General features: G+C 49.5%; 1 protein-coding gene across 2 annotated transcripts; it reads left to right on the top strand.

Moving 5' to 3' along the window:
• Nucleotides 1–5,349: 5,349 nt before the first annotated feature.
• On the top strand, nt 5,350–20,798 carry LOC140418575 (uncharacterized). 2 transcript variants are annotated; one of them, XM_072502100.1, is made up of 3 exons: nt 5,350–5,425; nt 15,309–15,424; nt 19,943–20,798. In XM_072502100.1, the coding sequence occupies exon 3, from the start codon at nt 20,059–20,061 to the stop codon at nt 20,674–20,676; it is 618 nt and encodes a 205-aa protein (XP_072358201.1). In that variant the 5' UTR covers nt 5,350–5,425; nt 15,309–15,424; nt 19,943–20,058; the 3' UTR covers nt 20,677–20,798. The 2 variants fall into 2 exon arrangements, with proteins under 2 accessions (XP_072358201.1, XP_072358202.1); XM_072502101.1 differs by having other exon boundaries at nt 15,309–15,431.
• The last annotated feature ends 6,046 nt before the right edge of the window (nt 20,799–26,844 follow it).

Genomic DNA, 26,844 nt, shown 5'->3' with positions numbered 1-26,844 from the left:
GTTTCCTGTCTGAAAATCCTCTCCTAATGCCCTGGAAAAGGAGTTTACAAAGGTCACACTATCAGTACAAGATTGAAATTCAGAAGTTAATTCCAGTTTCTGCGGAACATTTTTTTTCTCTCTTCTGTCCCCAAAGCTGTAAATCCCCATCCCACACACCCTCCCTCCTCCCTGGGGCTGAAATCCAAATAAGGTATTCGATCATTATTTCTGTATCCTTTTACCAAAGTTGTATAATTAGAGGTAAGAATATGCTTTATAAATCACTTCATTCATGACTTGTGACGGACATTAATCTGAATGACCCTGACTGAGCAGACAGAATAACAGAGGTGCACCTTGTGTCCTGAACTGATCATGTGGAGATTTGATGAGCCATCGTGAAGGTAATTTCTCCAGATCTTTCAGGGTTTCCTTCGTTCTTCCTCTCCCTCTCGAACTAAGTTATACTGGATATCAGACTTAGGGCTCATTCTGGTTCTCTTCCTGCTGACTAAATAACTTGAATCAAATATGGAGAAGACTGAATCCACTGTTCGGTCCCTGCTCCAATCCTGGCATACCGACAAACAAAGAAGAACAAAGAAATGTACAGCACAGGAACAGGCCCTTCGGCCCTCCAAGCCCGTGCCGACCATGCTGCCCGACTAAACTACAATCTTCTACACTTCCTGGGTCCGTATCCTTCTATTCCCATCCTATTCATATATTTGTCAAGATGCCCCTTAAATGTCCCTATCGTCCCTGCTTCCACTACCTCCTCCGGTAGCGAGTTCCAGGCACCCACTACCCTCTGCGTAAAAAACTTGCCTCGTACATCTACTCTAAACCTTGCCCCTCTCACCTTAAACCTATGCCCCCTAGTAATTGACCCCTCTACCCTGGGGAAAAGCCTCTGACTATCCACTCTGTCTATGCCCCTCATAATTTTGTAGACCTCTATCAGGTCTCCCCTCAACCTCCTTCGTTCCAGTGAGAACAAACCGAGTTTATTCAATCGCTCCTCATAGCTAATGCCCTCCATACCAGGCAACATTCTGGTAAATCTCTTCTGCACCCTCTCTAAAGCCTCCACATCCTTCTGGTAGTGTGGCGTCCAGAATTGAACACTATACTCCAAGTGTGGCCTAACTAAGGTTCTATACAGCTGCAACATGACTTGCCAATTCTTATACTCAATGTCCCGGCCAATGAAGGCAAGCATGCCGTATGCCTTCTTGACTACCTTCTCCACCTGTGTTGCCCCTTTCAATGACCTGTGGACCTGTACTCCTAGGTCTCTTTGACTTTCAATACTCTTGAGGGTTCTACCATTCACTGTATATTCCCGACCTGCATTAGACCTTCCAAAATGCATTACCTCACATTTGTCCGGATTAAACGCCATCTGCCATCTCTCCGCCCAAGTCTCCAGACAATCTAAATCCTGCTGTATCCTCCGACAGTCCTCATCGCTATCCGCAATTCCACCAACCTTTGTGTCGTCTGCAAACTTACTAATCAGACCAGTTACATTTTCCTCCAAATCATTTATATATACTACAAACAGCAAAGGTCCCAGCACTGATCCATGTGGAACACCACTGGTCACAGCCCTCCAATTAGAAAAGCATCCCTCCATTGCTACTCTCTGCCTTCTATGGCCTAGCCAGTTCTGTATCCACCTTGCCAGCTCACCCCTGATCCCGTGTGACTTCACCTTTTGTACTAGTCTACCATGAGGGACCTTGTCAAAGGCCTTACTGAAGTCCATATAGACAACATCTACTGCCCTACCTGCATCAATCATCTTAGTGACCTCCTCGAAAAACTCTATCAAGTTAGTGAGACACGACCTCCCCTTCACAAAACCGTGCTGCCTCTCACTAATACGTCCATTTGCTTCCAAATGGGAGTAGATCCTGTCTCGAAGAATTCTCTCCAGTAATTTCCCTACCACTGAAGTAAGGCTCACCGGCCTGTAGTTCCCGGGATTATCCTTGCTACCCTTCTTAAACAGAGGAACAACATTGGCTATTCTCCAGTCCTCCGGGACATCCCCTGAAGAGAGCGAGGATCCAAAGATTTCTGTCAAGGCCTCAGAAATTTCCTCTCTAGCCTCCTTCAGTATTCTGGGGTAGATCCCATCAGGCCCTGGGGACTTATGTACCTTAATATTTTTTAAGACACCCAACACTTCGTCTTTTTGGATCACAATGTGACCCAGGCTATCTACACCCCCTTCTCCCGACTCAACATCTACTAATTCCTTCTCTTTGGTGAATACTGATGCAAAGTATTCATTTAGTACCTCGCCCATTTCCTCTGGCTCCACAAATAGATTCCCTTGCCTATCCTTCAGTGGGCCAACCCTTTCCCTGGCTACCCTCTTGCTTTTTATGTACGTGTAAAAAGCCTTGGGATTTTCCTTAACCCTATTTGCCAATGACTTTTTGTGACCCCTTCTAGCCCTCCTGACTCCTTGCTTAAGTTCCTTCCTACTTTCCTTATATTCCACGCAGGCTTAGTCTGTTCCCAGCCTTTTAGCCCTGACAAATGCCTCCTTTTTCCTTTTGACGAGGCCTACAATATCACTCGTCATCCAAGGTTCCCGAAAATTGCCGTATTTATCTTTCTTCCTCACAGGAACATGCCGGTCCTGTATTCCTTTCAACTGCCACTTGAAAGCCTCCCACATGTCAGATGTTGATTTGCCCTCAAACATCCGCCCCCAATCTAGGTTCTTCAGTTCCCGCCTAATATTGTTATAATTAGCCTTCCCCCAATTTAGCACATTCATCCTAGGACCACTCTTATCCTTGTCCACCAGTACTTTAAAACTTACTGAATTGTGGTCACTGTTACCGAAATGCTCCCTACTGAAACATCTACCACCTGGCCGGGCTCATTCCCCAATACCAGGTCCAGTACCGCCCCTTCCCTAGTTGGACTGTCTACATATTGTTTTAAGAAGCCCTCCTGGATGCTTCTTACAAACTCCGCCCTGTCTAAGCCCCTGGCACTAAGTGAGTCCCAGTCAATATTGGGGACGTTGAAGTCTCCAATCACCACAACCCTGTTGTTTTTACTCTTTTCCAAAATCTGTCTACCTATCTGCTCCTCTATCTCCCGCTGGCTGTTGGGAGGCATGTAGTATACCCCCAACATTGTGACTGCACCCTTCTTATTCCTGATCTCTACCCATATAGCCTCACTGCCCTCTGAGGTGTCCTCTCGCAGTACAGCTGTGATATTCTCCCGAACAAGTAGCGCAACTCCGCCTCCCCTTTTACATCCCCCTCTATCCCGCCTGAAACATCTAAATCCTGGAACATTTAGCTGCCAATCCTGCCCTTCCCTCAACCAGGTCTCTGTAATGGCAACAACATCATAGTTCCAAGTACTAATCCAAGCTCTAAGTTCATCTGCCTTACCCGTAATGCTCCTTGCATTAAAACATATGCACTTCAGGCCACCAGACCCGCTGTGTTCAGCAACTTCTCCCCGTCTGCTCTGCCTCAGAGCCACACTGTCCCTATTCCCTAGTTCTCCCTCAATGCTCTCACCTTCTGACCTATTGCTCCCATGCCCACCCCCCTGCCATACTAGTTTAAACCCTCCCGTGTGACACTAGCAAACCTCGCGGCCAGGATATTTATGCCTCTCCGGTTTAGATGCAACCCGTCCTTCTTATACAGGTCACACCTGCCCCGGAAGAGCTCCCAGTGGTCCAGATAATGGAAACCCTCCCTCCTACACCAGCTGTTTAGCCACGTGTTTATCTGCTCTATCTTCCTATTTCTAGCCTCACTGGCACGTGGCACAGGGAGTAATCCCGAGATTACAACCCTCGAGGTCCTGTCTTTTAACTTTCTGCCTAGCTCCCTGAACTCCTGCTGCAGGACCTCATGCCCCTTCCTGCCTATGTCGTTAGTACCAATATGTACAACGACCTCTGCCTGTTTGCCCTCCCCCTTCAGGATTCCCTCTACCCGTTTGGAGACATCCTGGACCCTGGCACCAGGGAGGCAACATACCATCCTGGAGTCTCTTTCATGTCCACAGCAGCGCCTATCTGTGCCCCTGACTATAGAGTCCCCTATTACTATTACCCTTCTGCGCTTTGACCCTCCCTTCTGAACATCAGAGCCAGCCGTGGTGCCACTGCTCTGGCTGCTGCTGTTTTCCCCTGACTTTATCCATCTCCCTGGCAACAGTCTGAGACTTAGCTAGTCTCTTTGTAAACTTGGTTTCATACTTGATCCAATATGAGCTTCTGACCTCATAGAATTTACAGTGCAGAAGGAGGCCATTCAGCCCATCGAGTCTGTACCAGCCCTTGGAAAGAGCACCCTAGCTAAGTCCACACCTTCTCCAATCCCCGTAACCCCACCTAACCTTTTTAGATACAAAGGCATTTTACCATCGCCACCTCCCGATTCGACAATTCCATTACACACCTGGCTGCTCTCCCACATTCTACCTCTTACTTAAACTTAAAGCCATCCAAAAGTCTGCTACCCATGTCTTAATTCACAGCCAGTTCCTTTCCCCTATGATCCCTGTGCTCCGAGACTTGCATTCGCTCCTAGTCAATTCTCACCCTTGTTTTCAAATCCCTCCATGGCCTCATCTCTCTTTGTCTCTCCTCCAGCCACCAAATCCCCCGAGATATCTGCACAGCTCTGATCCTGGACTCTTGTACACTCTCGATTCCAATTACTCCGCCATGGTTTTAAGTTCCTTCGGCCCCAAGCACTGAATTCCCTCCCTAAACCTCCCCGTCTCCACCTCACTCACCTCCTTTCAGACTCTTTAAAACTCATCTCTTTGACCAAGTTTTTGGTCACCTGCCCTAATATCTCCTTTTGTGTCTGGGTGTCTCACTTTGTTTTATAATGTTCCTGTGAAGTTGACTGGGATGATTTCTGATGTTAAAGGTGTTATCTCAATAGAAGTTGTTGTTGTTGACTGTAACCCTGACCTCCTGTTTTACATCCCATTGGTTTCATAACAAACTCTATCTCTGATGTTTTGCCCCCTGCGGGTTTGCAGCCTCGAAAGAGACGGCGGCCGTTAACTCAGGTCTGTCACCGGGAGCAGGCCGCAGCTGTCTCGATGCAAACCCGGGCCCGGAAACTTCTTATTGGGGTTTGGAGCCTCCACCGGGTTTCAGTGAAACCTCCCGGCCGAGTCCAGCATCGACACTGCGCATGCTCCAGTTCACGATGCCCAAGGAGTAATTGACAGCAGCTCTAGACCAATAGGAAGAGAGGGGTGGGCCTGGAAGACCGTGTGGTTGCAGCGGGTCCTCCAACCAATCGGAGTGAATGAGAGGCGGGGCTGATCCCCGGTCTCCCACGTGAATTGGAGCATGCGCAGTACCGCTGGCAGCTGAGGATTCAGGCGGTCGGGTGGAGATGCTCCGCCGGTCAGATCCCGCTCGGTGAGTTGTGATAGAGCCGGTGGATGGGTCGGGAAGCTTGATAAACACTCCGTGTCGGCCCCAAGCCCCGAATACTAAGCTCGGATACGGCAGTTGAACCGGGGAACGCTGCTCGGGCTTTTCCCCGACACAGGCCCGGGTGGACGAAGTGTGTGGCGGGGCGCATGCGTAGTGAGTGGGAGCCCCGGCTTTTGCTCCGGCTCCCGTTCACTCTGATTGGCTGGAGGACCAGTCGCTCTCGGTCATTCTTCCAGCCCCGCCCCCTGATCTGGAGCAACCCCTTCAGCATCATCCCAGAGATAGAAGTCTTACAACACCAGGTTAAAGTCCAACAGGTTTGTTTCAAATCACTAGCTTTCAGAGCACTGCTCCTTCCTCAGGTAAATGAAGACGTATGTTCTAGAGACATATATATATATATAGACAAAGTCAAAGATGCGAGCATTCGCAGGTAATTAAGTCTTTCCAGATCCAGAGAGAGGGGTATATCCTAGTTTGCGGACTATTAGAACAATTGTACATTTCTATAACACCTTGTACTGCCACTGGACCTTCTGAAGTCTTTCAAAGCCAGTGGAGTTCTTTTGAAACATATTCACTGTTGTGATGTAAGAAGCTGTAAGTTCGCATGTGTAATCACATTTAGTTTTAAAATTGTTATTTCATAGTACATTCACTGTCATTAGTAACAAGGTAAGCGTTCTCCAAGGCGGCCTTCAGGACGCGCGACAACGCAGAATCGTCGAGCAGGAACTTATAGCCAAGTTCCGCACACATGAGTGCGGCCTCAACCGGGACCTGGGATTCATGTTGCATTACATTCATCCCCCACCATCTGGCCTGCGAAATCCTACCAACTGTCCTGGCTTGATACAATTCACACCTCTTTAACCTGGGGTTACCCCATCTCTGGATCTGTAAAGATTTAATCACCTGCTAATGCTCGCATTCCAAGCATTGTCTGGCATCTTTGAATCTGTCTATATATATATATATATATGTTTCTGGAACATACCTCTTCATTCACCTGAGGAAGGAGCAGCGCTCCGAAAGCTAGTGACATCGAAACAAACCTGTTGGACATTAACCTGGTGTTGCAAAACCTCTTACTATTAGTAACAAGGTCAAGGAAGCCCTTTATTTTAAACAAGGTCAAAGAAGCTCTCAAACATGTGCCTCCTGCAGCCATTTCACCTTCTGTACCTTTTTAATATTAACTATGTATTGATTTCATGGCAAAAAACACTTTTATACCTCCAACACGTTATACCTCCAACACGTGGCTTCCTGCAGCCATTTCATCTTCGGTACCTTTTCTATATTAACTATGTTTTGATTTAATAGCAAAAAACCATAATTACATTTATAATTATTCTGTAGTGAACATTGATTATCATTAGTGAATTGGTATATTAGGTAATTATATTGCAATGACTAGATCTTTATTTTAAAAAAATAACACTTTCAATCAGAATGTTTCCAGAAACTGCTGAGCTATCAGAATTTGTTTGACTTAGTGGGGAGAGGGGGCATCCCTGTCTCGTCTGCTGATGCAGCCTGAAATAGTTCGATGTTGACCTGTTTGTCCATACGCTCTCAACAGGAGCCTGATACAACAGCCTGACCCAGTCAATAAAGCCCCGTCCAAATCCAAACCGCCCCTGTACCTCCCACAGATATTCCCATTCCACCCGATCAAAAGCCTTCTCTGCGTCCATTGCGACCACGACCTCCACATCCCTACCTTCTGGTTGGTGAAGGTGGGACCTGCAAGGGAGGAAGACGGCTTTTGCACTATGTTTATATTTTTGTGCACATTGTTTATTTTGTTGTAAAACCATAAATAGCTCAATAAAATGTTTATTTTAAAAAAAAAGACTGACTGGCATGGCCTGGTGGCACGTGGCCATCAATTAATTTCCTTTCCCCCTAGAGAAATCAAGGACTTGACACAGTGTGTTTGAGACAAAGCTGATTTATTTCACAAACAACAAGATATTAAACTCTAGCCCAGCTCAGTTACAGAGATTTGAAATAAACCCCAATTGTCAGAATGAAGATGGTTCAGTTCTGGGTCTGATTAACAGTGACAGTAACAGCAGAATCAACACTTTTAAGATGAACAGAGCGTACATATAAATTCCTTCCGTTTGTTTGACAGTTCAGGGATCGTCAGTGGCATCTTGTATGGAGAAATTAGCTCAACAATCCTTTTTAAAAAAAAATATATTTATTCAAATTTTTCAACAGATTTTCAACAAACCCCCCCCCCCCCCCCCAACAAAAAGAAAGAAACAAGAACACAACAATCAAAAATTATACATTGGATTTCCCCCATATACAATAACCCCCCATATGACATTTAAAAGCATCAATAGGGAAGCCCCACCCACCCAAACGCCCCCCCCAAACGAAACCCCTCCCCCGCCCCTGGGCTGCTGCTGACCTCCTCCTAACGCTCTGCGAGACAGTCTAGGAACGGTTGCCACCGCCTGAGGAACCCCTGCACAGACCCTCGCAAGGCAAACTTTATCCTCTCCAGCTTGATGAACCCTGCCATGTCATTGATCCAAGCTTCCACACTAGGGGGCTTCGCATCTTTCCACAATAGCAAATTCCTCCGCCAGGCTACCAGGGACGCAAAGGCCAGGATACCGGCATCTTTCGCCTCCTGCACTCCCGGCTCGTCCGGTACCCCAAATAATTCCAACCCCCAACTCGGCTTGACCCGGGCTTTCACCACCTTGGACATAGTCCTCGCAAAACCCCTCCAAAACCCATCCAGCGCCGGGCACGACCAGAACATATGGACGTGATTTGCCGGGCTTCCCGAGCACCTCCCACACCTGTCCTCCACCCCAAAGAACCTACTCAAACTCGCCCCTGTCATATGTGCTCTGTGAGTAACTTTGAACTGTATTAGGCTGAGCCTGGCGCAAGAAGAGGAAGAATGAACCCTACTCAGGGCATCAGCCCACAGACCCTCATCTATCTCCTCCCCAAGCTCCTCCTCCCACTTGCCCTTTAACTCCTCCACCGAGGCCTCCTCCTCTTCCTTCAGCTCCTGGTAAATCACCAAAACTTTGCCTTCTCCAACCCATACACCCGAAATCACCCTGTCCTGAATCCCCTGTGCCGGGAGCAGCGGGAATTCCCTCACCTGCCGCCTCACAAACGCCCTCACTTGCATGTACCTGAAAGCGTTTCCCGGGGGTAACCCAAACTTCTCCTCCAGCGCCCCTAGGCTCGCAAACGTCCCATCGATGAACAGGTCCCCATTCTTCTAATCCCTGCTCCGAAACCCCCCATCCATCCTTCCCGGGACGAACCGATGATTCTCCCGAATCGGGGACCGAACCGATGATTCTCCCGAATCGGGGACCAAACCGAGGCTCCCACCTCGCCCCTGTGTCGCCTCCACTGCCCCCAGATCTTCAACGTCGCCGCCACCACCAGACTCGTGGTGTACCTTGTCGCCGAGAATGGCAGCGGTGCTGTCGCCAGCGCCCTCAGGCTCGTGCCCACACAGGGCACCATCTCTAACCTCTTCCGCGCCGCCCCCTCTCCCTTCATTACCCACTTACGGATCATTGCCACATTGGCTGCCCAATAATAGCCGCACAAATTCGGCAGCGCCAGCCTGCCCCTGTCCCTGCTACGCTTCAGAAACACTCTCTTCACCCTCGGGGCCTTATTCCCCCACACAAAACCCATGATGCTCCTACTTACACGTTTGAAAAAGGCCTTGGGGATCATAATGGGAAGGCACTGGAACACAAAGAGAAACCTCGGGAGGACCGTCATTTTGACCGACTGCACCCTACCCGCTAGTGAGAGTGGCAGCATATCCCATCTTTTAAAATCCTCCTCCATCTGCTCCACCAACCGCGTCAAATTGAGCTTGTGCAGGGCCCCCCAACGCCTAGCTACTTGGATCCCTAGGTACCGAAAGCACCTTTCCGCCCTCCTCAGCGGTTGCTCGTCTATCCCCCTTCCCTGGTCCCCTGAATGCACCACAAAGAGCTTGCTCTTCCCCACATTGAGTTTATACCCCGAAAAGTCCCCAAACTCCCTTAGGATCCCCATGACCTCCGCCATCCCCTCCACTGGATCTGCCACATACAGCAACAGGTCGTCAGCATAACACGACACCCGGTGTTCCTCCCCCCCCCACCCCCCCCCCCGGACCAGTCCCCTCCATTTCCTGGACTCCCTTAGTCCCATGGGCAGAGGCTCAATTGCCAGTGCAAACAACAAGGGGGACAGGGGACACCCCTGCCTCGTCCCCTGGTACAGCCGAAAGTACTCCAACCTCCGCCGATTCGTAGCCACACACGCTACCGGGGCTCTATACAGCAGCCTGACCCAGCTGATGAACCCCTCCCCGAACCCAAACCTCCGCAACACTTCCCAAAGATACTCCCACTCCACCCGGTCAAAGGCCTTCTCCGCGTCCATAGCTGCCACTACCTCCGCTTCTCCCTCTACCGAGGGCATCATAATCACATTGAGGAGCCTCCGCACATTTGTATTCAATTGCCTACCCTTTACAAATCCCCTCATGGATCACCCCCGGGACACAGTCCTCAATACTCGTAGCCAGCACCTTTGCCAGCAACTTAGCATCAACATTGAGGAGCGAGATCGGTCTATACGACCCACATTGCAGTGGATCCTTGTCCCGCTTCAGGATCAAAGAAATCAGCGCCCTAGACATTGTCGGGGGCAAGGTCCCCCCCCTCCCTCGCCTTATTGAAAGTCCTCACTAGCAACGGGCCCAGCAGGTCCACGTATTTCCTGTAGAATTCAACCGGGAACCCATCCGGCCCCGGGGCCTTCCCCGCCTGCATGCTCCCCAATCCTTTAACCAGCTCTTCCAGCCCAATCGGCGCCCCCAAACCAGCCACCTCCTCCTCCACCTCAGGAACCTCAGCTGATCTAAGAATCGTCGCATCCCCTCCTCCCCCGCTAAGGGCTCAGACCTGTACAGATCCCCATAGAAGTCCCTAAATACCTTGTTTATTCTCACCGCACTCCGCACCGTATTCCCCCCTCTATCCTTAACTCCACCAATCTCCCTCGCTGCCTCCCTCTTACGAAGCTGGTGTGCCAGCATCCGACTCGCCTTCTCCCCATACTCATACGTCGCCCCCTGCACTTTCCTCCACTGTGCCTCTGCTTTCCCTGTGGTCAACAGGTCGAACTCCATCTGGAGGTTCCGTCGCTCCCTGAGTAGCCCCTCCTCGGGGGCCTCTGCATACCTCCTGTCCACCCTTAACATCTCCCCCACCAACCTCTCCCTCTCCCTCCCCTCTCTCTTCTCCCTGTGGGCCCTAATGGAGATTAGCTCTCCCCTGACCACCGCCTTCAGCGCCTCCCAGACTACCCCCACCTGCACCTCCCCATTGTCGTTGGCCTCCAAATATCTTTCAATGCACCCCCGCACCCGCCCGCACACCACCTCATCCGCCAAATGTCCCACATCAAGGCGCCACAGCGGGCGCTGGTCCCTCTCCTCCCCCAACTCCAGTTCCACCCAATGCGGGGCGTGGTCCGAGATGGCTATGGCCGAATATTCCGTTCCCTCCACTTTCGGGATTAGCGCCCTACTCAAAATGAAAAAATCTATCCGGGAGTAGGCTCTATGGACGTGGGAAAAGAAGGAAAATTCCCTGGCCAGCGGCCTGACAAACCTCCATGAGTCCACTCCCCCTATCTGGTCCATAAACCCCCTGAGCACCTTGGCCGCAGCCGGTCTCTTACCCGTCCTGGACCTAGAGCGGTCCAGTGCTGAGTCCAGCACTGTGTTGAAGTCCCCCCCCCATTATCAAGCTTCCTACCTCCAGATCCGGAATCCGACCCAGCATGCGTTTCATAAATCCGGCATCATCCCAATTCGGGGCATATACGTTCACCAGTACCACCTGCACCCCCTGCAACCTACCGCTCACCATCACATATCGACCTCCATTATCCACTACAATATTTATTGGCTCAAACGACACTCGCTTCCCCACCAGTATTGCAATTGCAACCCCTCTGTTCTTCGCATCCAGCCCTAAATGGAAGACCTGCCCTACCCATCCCTTTCTCAGCCTAACCTGATCTGCCACCTTCAAATGTGTCCCCTGGAGCATAACCACGTCTGCCTTCAGTCCCTTTAAGTGCGCGAACACCTGGGCCCTCTTGACCGGCCCGTTCAGGCCCCTCACATTCCAAGTTATCAGCTGGATTGGGGGGCTACTCCCCCTCCCCCTCCTCTCTCTCTCTCTCTCTCTCTCTCTCTCTCCTCTCCCCCCCCCCCCCGCCGCCGCCGACTAACCACCTCCTTTTCTAGGCCAGCCACGTGCCGCGCCTCCCGCACCCTCCAGTCCCCCAGGCGGCGGACCCCCGCCCCGACCACCTCTCCTACTTCCAGCTCCCCTTTGGCCAATGCAGCAGCAACCCTGTTCCCCCCTCCCCCCGCTAGATCCACATCTGGCCATTTTGCTCCCCCCATAACACTCCCGTAAGTCAGCTGACTCCTGCTGACCCCGGCCTCTCCCGCCATTCCATCGACCTCCCAGTGTGAGAATCCCCCCTCCCTTGGCAGTCAGTGTGCGCTCCTCTCCAGCACCCCCCCCCGTCCTTCCCTAACGCGGGAAAAAGCCTGCGCTTTCCTGAGCCGGCCCCGTCCCCTCTGGCGCAGCTCCTTTTTGCGGCCTTACCCCAACTCCCCATCCCCGGGCCTCCGCTCCCCCTCTTCCCACAGCACCCACATCAAATCCATTCACCCATCCCCACCCAGCACTCAAACCAAAAGAACATTCCCCAAACGTAATAAACACAGTGAACACAGTAAACATCCCCCCATGACAAACCCTCAATTTGAGTCCAACATTTCAGTCTGTATAAAGTTCCATGCCTCATCGGGCATTTCAAAATAGTGGTGCCGATCTTGGAATGTGACCCACAATCGCGCTGGCTGCAGCATACCGAACTTCACCCCCTTCCGATGGTCACAGCCTTACCCCGATTGAAACCAGCTCTCCTCTTAGCCACCTCCGTACTCCAATCTTGGTAAATTCGGATCTCCGTGTTCTCCCACCTGCTGCTCCGTTCTTTTTTGGCTCATCTCAGGACACACTCTGTCCGTAAAGCCCTAAAGCACCACTACAGCCCTTGGCGGCTCGTTGGCTTTGGGTCTCTTTGCCAGGACCCGATGAGCCCCATCTAGCTCCAGGGGCCTCGGGAAAGCTCCCGCGCCCATCAGCGAATTGAGCATCGTGCTCATATATGCCCCAGCATCGGGCCCCTCCACTCCTTCAGGGAGACCCAGAATCTGAAGATTCTTCCTCCTCGACCTATTCTCCAGGTCCCCGAATTTTTCCGCCCACCTCTTGTGCAGCGCCTCGTGCGCCTCCACCTTCACCGCCAGGCCCAAGATCTCATCCTCGTTCTCGAGGCTTTTTGCCGCACCTCCCGGATCGCCGCCCCTTGGGCCTTCTGGGTCTCCATAAGCTTCTCAATCGCCGCCTTCATTGGCGCCAGCATTTCTGTCTTCAGCTCCTCAAAGCAGCGTTTAAGAAACTCCTGCTGCTCCTGCGACCACTGCGCCCATGCTGCTTGGTCTCCACCCGTCGCCATCTTGTTTTTCCTCCCTCGCACCTTTCGCTGCCCCAAGATCACTTTTTTCACCACTCCACTCCTGGTCCAATCCATATAATGTCGGGGGGGACCTTGCTGTCACCATCCCACACTGGGAGCCGTCGAACAAGTGCCGTTGGGGCCCCTCTGGAGAGCCCAGAAAGTCCGTTCCCGGCGGGAGCTGCCGAACGTGCAACCTACCTAGGCATAGCCGCAACCGGAAGTCTTAGCTCAACAATCCTGTGAACTAAAATTTAGTCTGGCCTGGTGTCACCAAGCTGAAATCCAGTCTTTCTCTGACATATTATTCTTAATGACATAGCTGTCAGGTTAAGAGTGAAAAGTCAACTGTTTAGCATTATGGGGAGGAGGCAAGTTTGTAGATGTTCCACAGTGTTACAGACAGGCTCGTTGGATCTTATTCTGTCCCATCTTACATTCAGCTGAAGTAAAATGACTAAAATACTGCAACATACAGGCATTTGGGGACAACGGTGAGTTTGCTGCTCAGATTAGTTAAAGTCTCCATATTGTAAAATGGATCTAGAAAGACTGGAGAAGATGCAGGAAAAGATATTTGAATTATGTCTGAACTTGCAGGTTATACCCGACAAGAAAGATGGGACAGGATGTAAACCTTTTCTCTGGAAAAGGGAATGAAGGATGACCTGATCCTGTAAGATTATGAACAGGTTTGATATGATAGACAAGTGGAAGATGTTTCCACTGGATAAGAATAAATATGAGTTAGTGATTAATTAATCTAATGTGCAGTTCAGGAGCAGTTCAGAGGGAGATCACACACACGTCATGTGTGCAAAGGGATTTCCTCAGTTTTCCCACTGGTTAACACTACAACTTTAAATGCCCAGGCCATTTGATCCAATTTCAGCACATTGTTATTGGCGAGGGGTAGTTTAACTGTTCTGTCCAGGAAGACAAAAATCACTGTTCACCTGAACCTGCTCAGACCCCAACACGTTAACATCTCACTGTCCGTGTTTGGTCTGTTGTCAATCACACCCAGTAACAGCGTTGCAGATGAGAATGTGCTCTATCCACATCATAGGACTTCCGCGCACATGCGCAGAGTCCGGCTGTGACTGGAGCATGCGCGTTCGGGCCGTGACTGGCACATGCGCGGTTCAGATTGTCGCTGACGGTGCGAGGGGCGGGAAAGAAACAATCGAGCGACTTTCAGGAATGGATCCGGTGGATGGCCGGGGAGGCTTCATAAATACCCCATGGAGGCTTCAACTCCCGAATAAAATGTTAACCATCCCGTCTTAAACAGCACTGAACAGAGTGAGAGCTGAGCGGTGACAGGCCCGGGTTACCGGCCGCCATCTTTACAGAGAACAAGGAACCGCAGGGCGCATGCGCTGCCAGCCTGGACCGGATGCCAACTCTCCCGGATTGACTGACTGGAGTCTCCAGGATTTTATTTTATTCGGAGTCACTGGCTGGTCCAACATTTATTGCCCATCCCTAATTTCCCTTGAACTGAGTGGCTTGCTCGGCCATCTCAGAGGGCATTTAAAGAGTCAACCACATTGCTGTGGTTTGGAATCATGTCGGCCAGACCAGGTGAAATGGAAATTTTGTTTTCCATTTATTCACGGGATGTGGGTGTCGCTGGCTGGGCCAGCATTCACTGCCCATCCCTAATTGCCCTTGAACTGAGGGCATCTCAGGGCATTTTAAGAGTCAACAAGCTGACTGTGGATCTGGAGTCACATGTTGGCCAGACCAGGTAAGGATAGAAGATTTCCTTCACTGAAGGACATGAGTGAACCAGATGGGTCTTTGCAACAATTGAGGGGTTCAGGGTCTTCAGTAGACTTAAATGAATTCAAATTTAACCTTCTGTCTTGGTGAGATTCGTGTCTGGGAAATCATTGGGACAGTCAGAATGATTTTGGGGTCTTTGGGAAATCATTGGGACAGTAAAGAAGATTTTTTTGTAATTTTCTTTGAACATTTCTGTTCAGTGGATATAAAAATATTGAAAATGGGATAAAGGTTGTTTGGCTGACAGTCAATCACTGTCCTGTAAGGTAATGAGTCCTTTTGCTTCCCAATTGGCCGAGGAAGGCAGTGTGTCGCAAGGATGGATCTGTTAACCGATTTAATGGCTGGAGGATGTGGGCAGGTCATGTGATTAAACCTCCAGGAATACATTTAATCAAAGTTGGCGACGAGAGAATGTTGTGAATTTCTATCCTAAACTGACAGTGAGGTTTCTGTAAATTTACAGGATAATGGAAGTGGAGGTTTAACAGACGGGAAAAGCAAACCAAACGTCACATCGCGATCTGACAGAGTCACTCGATTCATCAGAACCTGAATATCAGCAGCATCTGGGTGTGGAAGGTAAAAGGTTTGTCTGTTCTGTCTGTGGGGGAAGATTTCAGGTCTCAGTGTGACTGGAAAAGCCCCAAGATTCACAAACCCTGGTTAGACCAAACCTGGAGAACTGTGTTCAGTTCTGGGCAACAAACCTGAGGAAGGATAGAATGGCCTCGGAGGGAGTGTAGCACAGATTTACCTGAGTGATATCTGAACCCCCTGGGGTTAAATTACAAAACTAGATTACACAAAGGAGGCAGAGACATGATGGCACAAAGGGCATTCGGCCCATTGAGACCATGCTAGCTCACTGGGGCAATCCAGTCAGTGCCATTCTCCTGCTCTATCCCTGTATCCTCGCAGCTTTATTTCCCTCAGATGTCTATCCAATTTCCTTTTGAAATCAAATCATTCATTGTGTCTATTTTCAAACTCCCTCATAGGCAGCAAGTTTCAGGTCATTGCCGCTCGCTGTGTAAAAACATACATCTCAGACACCTCATATCTCCTGTACCTTTTACATACAAACTCGGAACAGGCCACTCGGTCCCTCGAGCCTGTTCAGCATTCAATAAGATTGCGGCTGATCTCATTCTAACCTCAACTCCACATTCCTGCCTACCCCTGATGACCTTTCACCCCTTACCCATCAAGAATCTATCCAACTCTGCCTTAAAAATATTCAAAGACTCTGCTTCCACTGCCTTTTAAGGAAGTGAGTTCCAAAGTCTTACAACCCTTAAGAGAATAAAAAATCCTCATCTCCATCTGAAATGGGCGACCCCTTATTTTGCAACAGTGATGCCCTCGTTCTAGATTCTCCCATAAGAGGAAACATCCTCTCCACATCCACCCTGTCAAGACCCCTCAGGATCTTGTATAGTTCAATCCAGGTTTTACCCAAAACTTTAAATCTGTATCCCGACTGCTTGTACGATCAGTGAATGGAAACAGAGTTTCTTCGTCCACCCGATGGAAACCTGGCGTAATGCAACAAAGAACAAAGAAATGTACAGCACAGGAACAGGCCCTTCGGCCCTCCAAGCCCGTGCAGACCATGCTGCCCGACTAAACTACAATCTTCTACACTTCCTGGGTCCGTATCCCTCTATTCCCATCCTATTCATGTATTTGTCATGATGCCCCTTAAATGTCACTATCGTCCCTGCTTCCACCACCTCCTCCGGTAGCGGGTTCCAGGCACCCACTACCCTCTGCGTAAAAAACTTGCCTCGTACATCTACTCTAAACCTTGCCCCTCTCACCTTAAACCTATGCCCCCTAGTAATTGACCCCTCTACCCTGGGGAAAAGCCTCTGACTATCCACTCTGTCTATGCCCCTCATAATTTTGTAGACCTCTATCAGGTCGCCCCTCAACCTCCTTCGTTCCAGTGAGAACAAACCGAGTTTATTCAACCGCTCCTCATAGCTAATGCCCACCATACCAGGCAACATTCTGGTAAATCTCTTCTGCACCCTCTCTAAAGCCTCCACATCCTTCTGGTAGTGTGACGACCAGAATTGAACACTATACTCCAAGTGTGGCCTAACTACGGATACGGATTAAACTCCCATCTGCCATCTCTCCGCCCAAGTCTCCAAACAATCTAAATCCTGCTGTATCCTCTGACAGTCCTCATCGCTATCCGCAATTCCACCAACCTTTTTATCGTCTGCAAACTTACTAATCAGACCAGTTACATTTTCCTCCAAATCATTTATATATACTACAAACAGCAAAGGTCCCAGCACTGATCCCTGTGGAACACCACTGGTCACAGCCCTCTAATTAAAAAAGCATCTTTCCATTGCTACTCTCTGCCTTCTATGACCTAGCCAGTTCTGTATCCACCTTGCCAGCTCACCCCTGATCCAGTGTGACTTCACCTTTTGTACTAGTCTACCATGAGGGACCTTGTCAAAGGCCTTACTGAAGTCCATATAGACAACATCCACTGCCCTACCTGCATCAATCATCTTAGTAACCTCCTCGAAAAACTCTATCAAGTTAGTGAGACACAACCTCCCCTTCACAAAACCATGCTGCCTCTCACTAATACGTCCATTTGCTTCCAAATGGGAGTAGATCCTGTCTCGAAGAATTCTCTCCAGTAATTTCTCTACCACTGAAGTAAGGCTCACCGGCCTGTAGTTCCCTGGATTATCCTTGCTACCCTTCTTAAACAGAGGAACAACATTGGCTATTCTCCAGTCCTCCGGGACATCCCCTGAAGACCGTGAGGATCCAAAGATTTCTGTCAAGGCCTCAGCAATTTCCTCTCCAGCCTCCTTCAGTATTCTGGGGTAGATCCCATCAGGCCCTGGGGACTTATCTACCTTAATATTTTTTAAGACACCCAACACCTCGTCTTTTTGGATCTCAATGTGACCCAGGCTATCTACACACCCTTCTCCAGACTCAGCATCTACCAATTCCTTCTCTTTGGTGAATACTGATGCAAAGTATTCATTGAGTACCTCGCCCATTTCCTCTGGCTCCACACATAGATTCCCTTGCCTATCCTTCAGTGGGCCAACCCTTTCCCTGGCTACCCTCTTGCTTTTTATGTACGTGTAAAAAGCCTTGGGATTTTCCTTAACCCTATTTGCCAATGACTTTTCGTGACCCCTTCTAGCCCTCCTGACTCCTTGCTTAAGTTCCTTCATACTTTCCTTATATTCCACGCAGGCTTTGTCTTTTCCCAGCCTTTTAACCCTGACAAATGCTTCCTTTTTCTTTTTGACGAGGCCTACAATATCTCTCGTTATCCAAGGTTCCCGAAAATTGCCATATTTATCCTTCATCCTCACAGGAACATGCCGGTCCTGAATTCCTTTCAACTGACACTTGAAAGCCTCCCACATGTCAGATGTTGATTTGCCCTCAAACATCCACCCCCAATCTAGGTTCTTCAGTTCCCGCCTAATATTGTTATAATTAGCCTTCCCCCAATTTAGCACATTCATCCTAGGACCACTCTTATCCTTGTCCACCAGTACTTTAAAAATTACTGAATTGTGGTCACTGTTACCGAAATGCTCCCCTACTGAAACATCTACCACCTGGCCGGGCTCATTCCCCAATACCAGGTCCAGTATCACCCCTTCCCTAGTTGGACTGTCTACATATTGTTTTAAGAAGCCCTCCTGGATGCTCCTTACAAACTCTGCCCCGTCTAAGCCCCTGGCACGAAGCGAGTCCCAGTCAATATTGGGGAACTTGAAGTCTCCCATCACCACAACCCTGTTGTTTTTACTCTTTTCCACAATCTGTCTACCTATCTGCTCCTCTATCTCCCGTTGGCTGTTGGGAGGCCTGTAGTATAACCCCCAACATTGTGACTGCACCCTTCTTATTCCTGATCTCTACCAATATAGCCTCACTGCCCTCTGAGGTGTCCTCCCGCAGTACAGCTGTGATATTCTCCCTAACCAATAGCGCAACTCCGCCTCTCCTTTTACATCCCCCTCTATCCCGCCTGAAACATCTAAATCCTGGAACGTTTAGCTGCCAATCCTGCCCTTCCCTTAACCAGGTCTCTGTAATGGCAACAACATCATAGTTCCAAGTACTAATCCAAGCTCTAAGTTCATCTGCCTTACCCGTAATACTTCTTGCATTAAAACATATGCACTTCAGGCCACCAGACCCGCTGTGTTCAGCAACATCTCCCTGTCTGCTCTGCCTCAGAGCCCCAATGTCCCTATTCTCTAGTTCACCCTCAATGCTCTCACGTTCTGACCTATTGCTCCCGTGCCCACCCGATAATCTTGTGTACCTGAATCAAATCTCCCCTCAACCTCCTTTGCTGGAACCATTCTGGTAAATCTCCTCTGCACCTTCTCAAGAACCTTCACAACCTTCCTGAAGCGTGGTGACCAGAGCTTTATAAAGATTCATAGAATAGAATTAGAACCATAGAATTCCTACAGTGCAGAAGGAGGCCATTCGGCCCATCAAGTCTGCACCGATTCTCTGAAAGGGCACGCTGCCCAGGCCCACATCCCTACCCTGTCCCTGTAACCCCATAGCCCCACCTAACCTGGACACTAACGGGCAATTTATCAGGCCAATACACCTCACTTTCTCTTCTTTGGACTGTTAGAGGAAACCTGAGCACCGGGTGGAAACACACGCAGACACGGGGAGAAAGTGCAAACTCCACACATTCACCAAGGCCGGAATTGAACCCGGGTCCCTGGCGCTGTGAGGTAGCAGTGCTAATCACTGTGCCACCAGAAGCATAGTTCCAGTATCAATATTACTGTTTATGAAGCTCAAGGTAGAATTTGCTTTGCTAACTAATATGTGGCAAAGCAAATGTTAATATGTCGTGTAGATATACAAGATCCCTCTTCACCTCTTTCTCTCTCCTCCCAAAGAGGTCAGTTGGGTTTTTATGACAATCCAGCTGTTTTCATGGTCACTTTTTCTCAGTGCCGCCCCACAAGCAGCCAGATTCATTCAGCTCAATTTCACAACGTGCCTTTGTGTTTTTGTGGGTTCTCTCTCATTCCCTATTTTCTGTTTTTAAATCAGTTTCACAGGGTGTTCAAAGGGGAGGATTGAAAGTACGGAAACTCAAACCAAACATCACATCAGGATCTGACAGAGTCCTCAATTTATCATATCCTGAATATCAGCGGATTTTGAACATGGAAGGAAAAAACATTGTTCACAGTGGGGAGAAACCGTACCTGATTTGTTTGTGTGGACGAGGATTCGCTCTATCATCAGGCCTCACAAACCACAAATGCAGTCACACTGAGGAGAAACCATGGAAATGTGAGGACTGTGGGAAAGGATTCACTTACCCATCCCAGCTGGAAACTCATCGACGCAGTCACACTGATGAGAGGCCGTTTCAATGCCCAGACTGCGGGAATTACTATAAAAGTTCTGGAGAACTGATGCACCATCAACGTGTTCACACTGATGAGAGACCGTTTAGGTGCTCTCACTGCGGGAATGGTTTCAGACGATCATCTCACCTCGCTGTCCATCAGCGGATTCACACAGGGGAGAGGCCATTCACCTGCTCCAAGTGTGGGAAGGGATTCACTCAGTCATTCAACCTACAGAAGCACCAGCGAATTCACACTGGGGAGAGGCCATTCACCTGCTCCAAGTGTGGGAAGGGATTCACTGAGTCATCCGCACTGCGGAAGCACCAGCGAGTTCACACTGGAGAGAGACCGTGCACCTGCTCCAAGTGTGGGAAGGGATTCGGCACTTCATCCCACCTCCTGAGACACCAACAAGGCCACAAGTAACTGCAGTGATTGGATTTTGCTGTTACTCACATTCAGGACTGAACCATGTTCATTTGGGTCTATGCTCATTTACAGGGGCTAATATTCTGGCTAAAAGTCAAATAAATTAGATTAGTGTTAAATGTGCAGTGTTGAAACTTTTTAATATCTCTGACACAAGTTAGTTCCTTTTGAAGTACTCTCGCTCTCCCCTGTCACTTCCATCCTCACCTCCAACAAGAAGTGTGAGGAGCTTGTGGAACTTCTTTGTGACTGAGATTGAGTAAATCCGATCAGCTGCCTCTGCTGCTTCCCTCCCTTCCACGAGCCCACCGGACCAAACTGTCTCTAAATTTCATCCTTTCCCGAGCCCTAAACCCACATCTTTCTCTAGTTTCTCTCCCATCTGCCCTCTCAGTGCTCATCTTGTCCATGAGACCCAGCTCCTGCTCCATCGACCCTATTCCCACTAAGCTACTGATCAGCCAACTACCCTGTGTCCATGGATGTTGTCAACATTTCTCTCTCTTCGGGTACTGTCCCTCTGTCCTTCAAATCTGCCATCATCACCCCCTCAATAAAACAAACCCTTGACCCTGCCATCCTTACTGTCCATCTTCAACCTCCCTCTCCTCTCCAAACTCTTTGAACATGTCGTCACCTCCCAAATCCTTGCTCATCTTTCCCAGAACTCCCATGTTTGAATCCTTCAATCAGGTCTCTGCCCTGTCACAGTGAAATACAGGAGACAAACAGAATCTTACCCGGAGAGAAAGACAGACAATCCGGGAGCTTGGATCCAACACGGATATGTTCATAAGACCAGAAGACAAGGATAGCAGCACAGTCATTATCGAGAGACAACAATACCTGCTGGAGACAGACAGACAACTAAACAACACGAATCACAACACCAAACTACCTAGACCCATATACCCGAGACAGGAAGGAGAATTGGAGACGGACTGGAAGAACTCAAAGACTCGAGGCATATTAACCAAAAACAACAGGTCGAACCAAGGTAGTTCTGCCTGCTCCCTAAAATAGCCAACACATGGACAGGACCAGGGAAATACCACTAGACAGACCCATCGGATCAGACTGTGACAGAGGAATCCTGCAGAATTATAGAATTTACAGTGCAGAAGGAGGCCATTCGGCCCATCGAGCGTTCGAGCCCTTGGAATGAGCACCTTACTTAAGCTCATGCCTCTACGCTACCCCCGTAACCCAGTAACTGCTCCTAACCTTTTTTGGACACTAAGGGCCAATTTAGCATGGCCAATCCACCAAACCTGCACATCTTTGTAAGGTGGAAAAAAACTGGTGCACCTGGAGGAAACCCATGCAGACACTGGGAGAGTGTGCAAACTCCAGTCACCAAGGCCAGAATTGAACCCAGGTCGCTGGCGTTAAGATGCAGCAATGCTAAGCACTGTGCCACCATGCCACGTCTGTGGAGAGCAAAACAGAGTTAATGTTTGTTGTTCCTTGTTGTAACAGTTCGGTGGAAGGGCCAATGGACTCGAAAAAGTCCATTGAAGTGAAAATAAACTGTTTTAATCAGAGGTTTGACACAGGAAGAACTTTCGTGTGAAGCTCAATCTTCATTCACACAAAGCCTGCAGTGTGATTGGCTGGAGGCCCAGAGTCCATCCGGTCCTCCAAGACTTCCCATTCGTCAACACCTCAGGCAGGAAATGAGGTTGTGGAACCCATGGCCACTGGGAAGAACTCAAAATGATGCAGAGTCTCAGGCAATGAGGGAGACCCAAGATCAGCCCTGTCCCTCATTCACTCCGATAGGTTGGAAGACCAGCCGCTCCCGCTCGGTCCTCCCCTCCTCCCATTGGTCCAGAGCAGCTGTCAATCACCCCCGGGCATTGTGATCCAGAGAATGCGCAGTGCGGCTGCGGGACATGGATTTCAGCGCTTGTTAGTCCCGGAGATGCGGAGTCAGCGTCAGGCGGTGGGTGGGAGGATTTGGAAACACTTTGTGGATCCGCAAACCCTTCACAATCATTGTCAACTCCCTGGTTTGCAGCTGTGGAGCTTTTCCCTCCCTCCCGGTAACAGGCCCAGGTTAACGGGCACCATCCTGCTTCAGCCACTGGAGGATGGTTCACATCAGAGGATGGGGGAGGGGGTATGATAAATAAAAGCTTACACTTTGCACTCAAATCAATGAGGACTCTGATCGCTGGCAAGGAGGGAAACCTTGGCAGGTGGGAGGGGAGGATTCACAAACACCCGCTGGAGGCCCCAAACCCCCAATAAGACCCGTGGATTTTATTGTCAGTGCATGTGGTGCACTGGGACTACGTCGCTGAGGACCCGGACTCGAATCCCAGCCCTGGGTCACTGTCCATGTGGAGTTTGCACGACTGCGTGGGTTTCACCCCCACAACCCAAAGATATGCAGGTTAGGTAGATTGGCCACGCTAAATTGCCCCTTAATTGGAAAATAAATAATTTGGACTCTAAATTTTTTTATTTTTTAAAATTCTATTTGGAATAATTGATTCTTGAAGCATGCCTAACAATTGGTGTTAAACTAGCTGGTCTGCAATTTCTGGAGCTATCCTTCCAACCCTTTTTGAATAAAGGTGCAAGATTTATAATTCTCCAGTCTGGCATCTCCAGGAAAGACTGGGAGATAACTTCCAGCACCCCTTAAATTTACATTTTCAGTTCAACTCTTCCTCCTTATCAATTCTGAACCTACAAAGGGACAAGGTTTCCTCATCTGTCTAGATGGCCTGTGTAGCATCTATCTGCTTGGTAAAGACAACCAGTAAGTTTAGTTCATTTTGAACAAGGTGACACTTATTGGATGGGATTGTCCATCAGCTAATGCCCGAATTGCAATGCGCGATTGGGCGGAGAATTGGGTTCAACTCTGAAATTGCGGCGGGCACCGATTTCACGCCAAATCACAATTCTCCATTGCCTCGACAGCAGCGTCAATGTGTTCCGGAATGCACACACAGTAAACAGCGTTTACATCTCATTAGCGGGCCCGACCCGGTATTCTCCGGGGCCTCTGCGATTCTCCGCCTCCAATGGGCCGAATTCCCGATGGCGTGGTTCGCTTGTGCTTTTAAAAATCTTGAAACAGGCATTGTGGCTGATGAGTGAGGGGGGTACGGAAAGTGTCCAACATCGCCATAGTTTGCTGACAGTTCTGCTGCTGGCCAGGGGGACTTCTGCCAGGGTCGGGGGAGTAGGGGGGATGGTCAGGAGGGAGGCTGTGGGGTCAGGGTGGATGGACACAAAGCACTATTGGCACAGCCTGCAAGGTAGCCATGCAGCTGCGCACGCTGGTGACTGCCCACAGATCGTATGGGTGTCCCCCAGGACACTCCCCTAGGTGCCCTCTGGCCTTAGCTGACCCATCAGTGGGATGGAAGCGTTCCAGCACAACTAGTGCTATCCTGTTGACTGGGATGAGTGTGTGTGGGGAGTGTAATGTGTATATACGGCTGCAGCTTGCCAACCTCTCCTGAGTCAATCACGGACCCGGTGAATCCCGCACCATTTTTCATTGGAATCGATTGTGTTCCATGTGGCGCCGGTGCTAGCCCCTCCAAATTCGCTGAATCAGTCCAGGTTCAGTGCCTGTTTTCATGTCGTGGGAGTCCACAAATCCTGCCCTGACGTCAACACTTAGTCTCAGGAACAGAGAATCCCTCCCACTGTGTCGCATTCTTTAAAAGCTACACCTTTAAACAAGTAATGGTACGTGAGAGCAAACTGATGCCCAGTGACCCAACAACAAGACACTGTAGATACTCCCTTTCTGCCCTGCTCTTTTTTGAAGTCAGCCCTTGAATTGTGTGAACATAGTTTCAGATTTCCCCATTTCAGTAACAAATGTTGAAATGTTTGCTCCACACCCACAGGGTTTCATCTGTTTAAAGCCACAAACAGAAAGGTCCAGTTTTCTCCTGGAGTTTGAGACAAATCAGCTTCCAAAATGATGCAGATTTCCAGCCAATGAGGGAGATCCGAGCTCAGCCCTGCTTCTCATTCACTCCGATTGGTTGGTTCCCGCCCCTTCTTCTTACTGGTCCTCAGCTGCCGTCAATCACCACTATGTATTGTGATCTGGGGCATGCGCAGTAACGATACAGTCCTACAGGCCCGCCCCCTATTCCTATTGGTCGGGATCTTCCGTCAATCAGCCGGGCATTGTGATGCAGAGCATGCGCAGTGCGGCGACTGCAGTTAGACACCACTGCGCAGGCGTACGAGCGGAGTTTGGAGCATGCGCAGATCCTGTGTTGACTTGTGGCGAGAGGCCATTGTCCCAGAGAAGCGGAGTCAGCGTCAGGCGGTGGGTGGGAGGATTTGGAAACACTTTGTGGATCCGCAAACCCTTCACCATCATTGTCAGTTCCCTGGTTTGTAGCTGCGGAGCTTCTCCCTCCTGGGAACAGGCCCAGGTTAATGGGCACCTGCTTCAGACTGGAGGATGGTTCACATCAGAGGATGGCTGAGGGGGGACAATAAATAAGAGCTTAATCTTTGCACTCAAATAAATGAGGACTCTGATCTCTGGCAAGGAAGGAAACCCTGGCAGGTGGACGAGGAGGATTCACAAACACCCACTGGAGGCCCCAAACCCCCAATAAAGAACCTGCCGGTCCTGGGTTTTGAGCTCCTGGGGTGGGGCTTCAGGGTCCCAGTGACCAGGAGGCACAATTATTGATTAATTGATTTTATTCTCACTTTGCACAGAGGGGCTTGAGAACTGAACCCAGCCAGAGGGGAGGGAGGGGGCAAACTGTAAGGAAAAGAATTGTGAAGGTGGTGTGCAGGGTTTGCCGAGCTGACCAACTCTCATGATGAAAATTAAGGCACAGCCTGCACTGAAAGGCTGGCGTTCTGCCAGAGCTGGGACCAGGCCGCCTGGGGTCAGTGTCTGCCAGAGCTGTTGGAACACAGAAACAGTAAGAAACATGGTTCTGTGCATTGAGAAGGATCCAGGAGGCAACAGAGTGCATGGGATTAGGATCTACTGCTTTGCAGGTACAAATGGGGAATATATGTGTCATGGATAATAGGACATTTTTGGACATTCAAAACTTCTCTTCTCTATTTAAAGTTTTGTAAACTCCTTTTCCAGGGCATTAGAGTGGTGGATTTACAAACAGGAAGCTCAAACTGCACATCAGAGCATTATCTGACAGAGTCACTGAGTCACCACGGATGAATATCATCAGTAATTGAATTTGGAAGAAGAAATGTTTGTGTGATCTGTCTGTACGATACCATTTAAAACATCTGTGACTGGAAAACCATCAAGACACACACTCGAGTGAAAGGTTCCAATACTCTCAATGTATAAAGAGCTTTAACCAGTTAAGCAGCCTGTAAAAAACATTACACGATTCACAGAGTGAAAAAAGCGTAATTGTGTGCTCTGTGTACAAAGCTTCAACTGATTGTCGAAACTGGTGAGATACGGGGAAACTGGCACCATGGAGAAACCGTGGAAATGTCAGGACTGTGGTAAAGGATTCAATCCCTCATCCCGACTGGAAATCCATCGATGCGTTCACACTGGGGAAAGGCCGTTCATCCGTTCTGTGTGTGAGAGGAGATTCACTCAGTTATCTGGCCTTCGATTGCCCCAGTGAGTTCACACTGAGAAGGCACCATTCAGCTGCACAACCTGTGAAGAGAAATTCAAGTCCTTATCCATGCTCACTGAACACCAGCGAATTCACACGGGTCAGAAACCATTCATTTGCTTTGTGGGGAGGGATTCACTCAGATATTCACCCTCCAGACACACCACCAAATGCACACAAATGGGGATCCATTCAGGTGCACCACCTGTGGAGAGGGTTTCAGTCAGTCTGCTGATCTCTGAGCACCAACGCACTCACACTGGGGAGAAGCCGTTCACCTGCTCCGTGTAGGAGAAGGGATTCCCTTGGTCATCCCAACTGCTGACACATCAGTGGGATCACACCGGGGGGAGACGGTTTACCTGCTCCTTGTGTGGAGCAGGATTCACTCAGTCACAACACCTGCTGAGACACCAGCGAGGTCACAAGTGAGTGCAGGGACTGGAATCTGCTGTTTTGCTGCTGCTCATCACATCCAGGATTGATAGTCTGACAATATCTGGTTAGATTCTGTGGTGATACACCACTGTACTTCCCTAGCATTGTACATAGT

The sequence above is a fragment of the Scyliorhinus torazame genome, chromosome 5, assembly GCF_047496885.1.
Source record: "Scyliorhinus torazame isolate Kashiwa2021f chromosome 5, sScyTor2.1, whole genome shotgun sequence".
NCBI lineage: Eukaryota > Metazoa > Chordata > Chondrichthyes > Carcharhiniformes > Scyliorhinidae > Scyliorhinus > Scyliorhinus torazame.
Note: the sequence above shows the minus strand (reverse complement) of the source record. Positions and strands in the feature narration are given on the sequence as shown.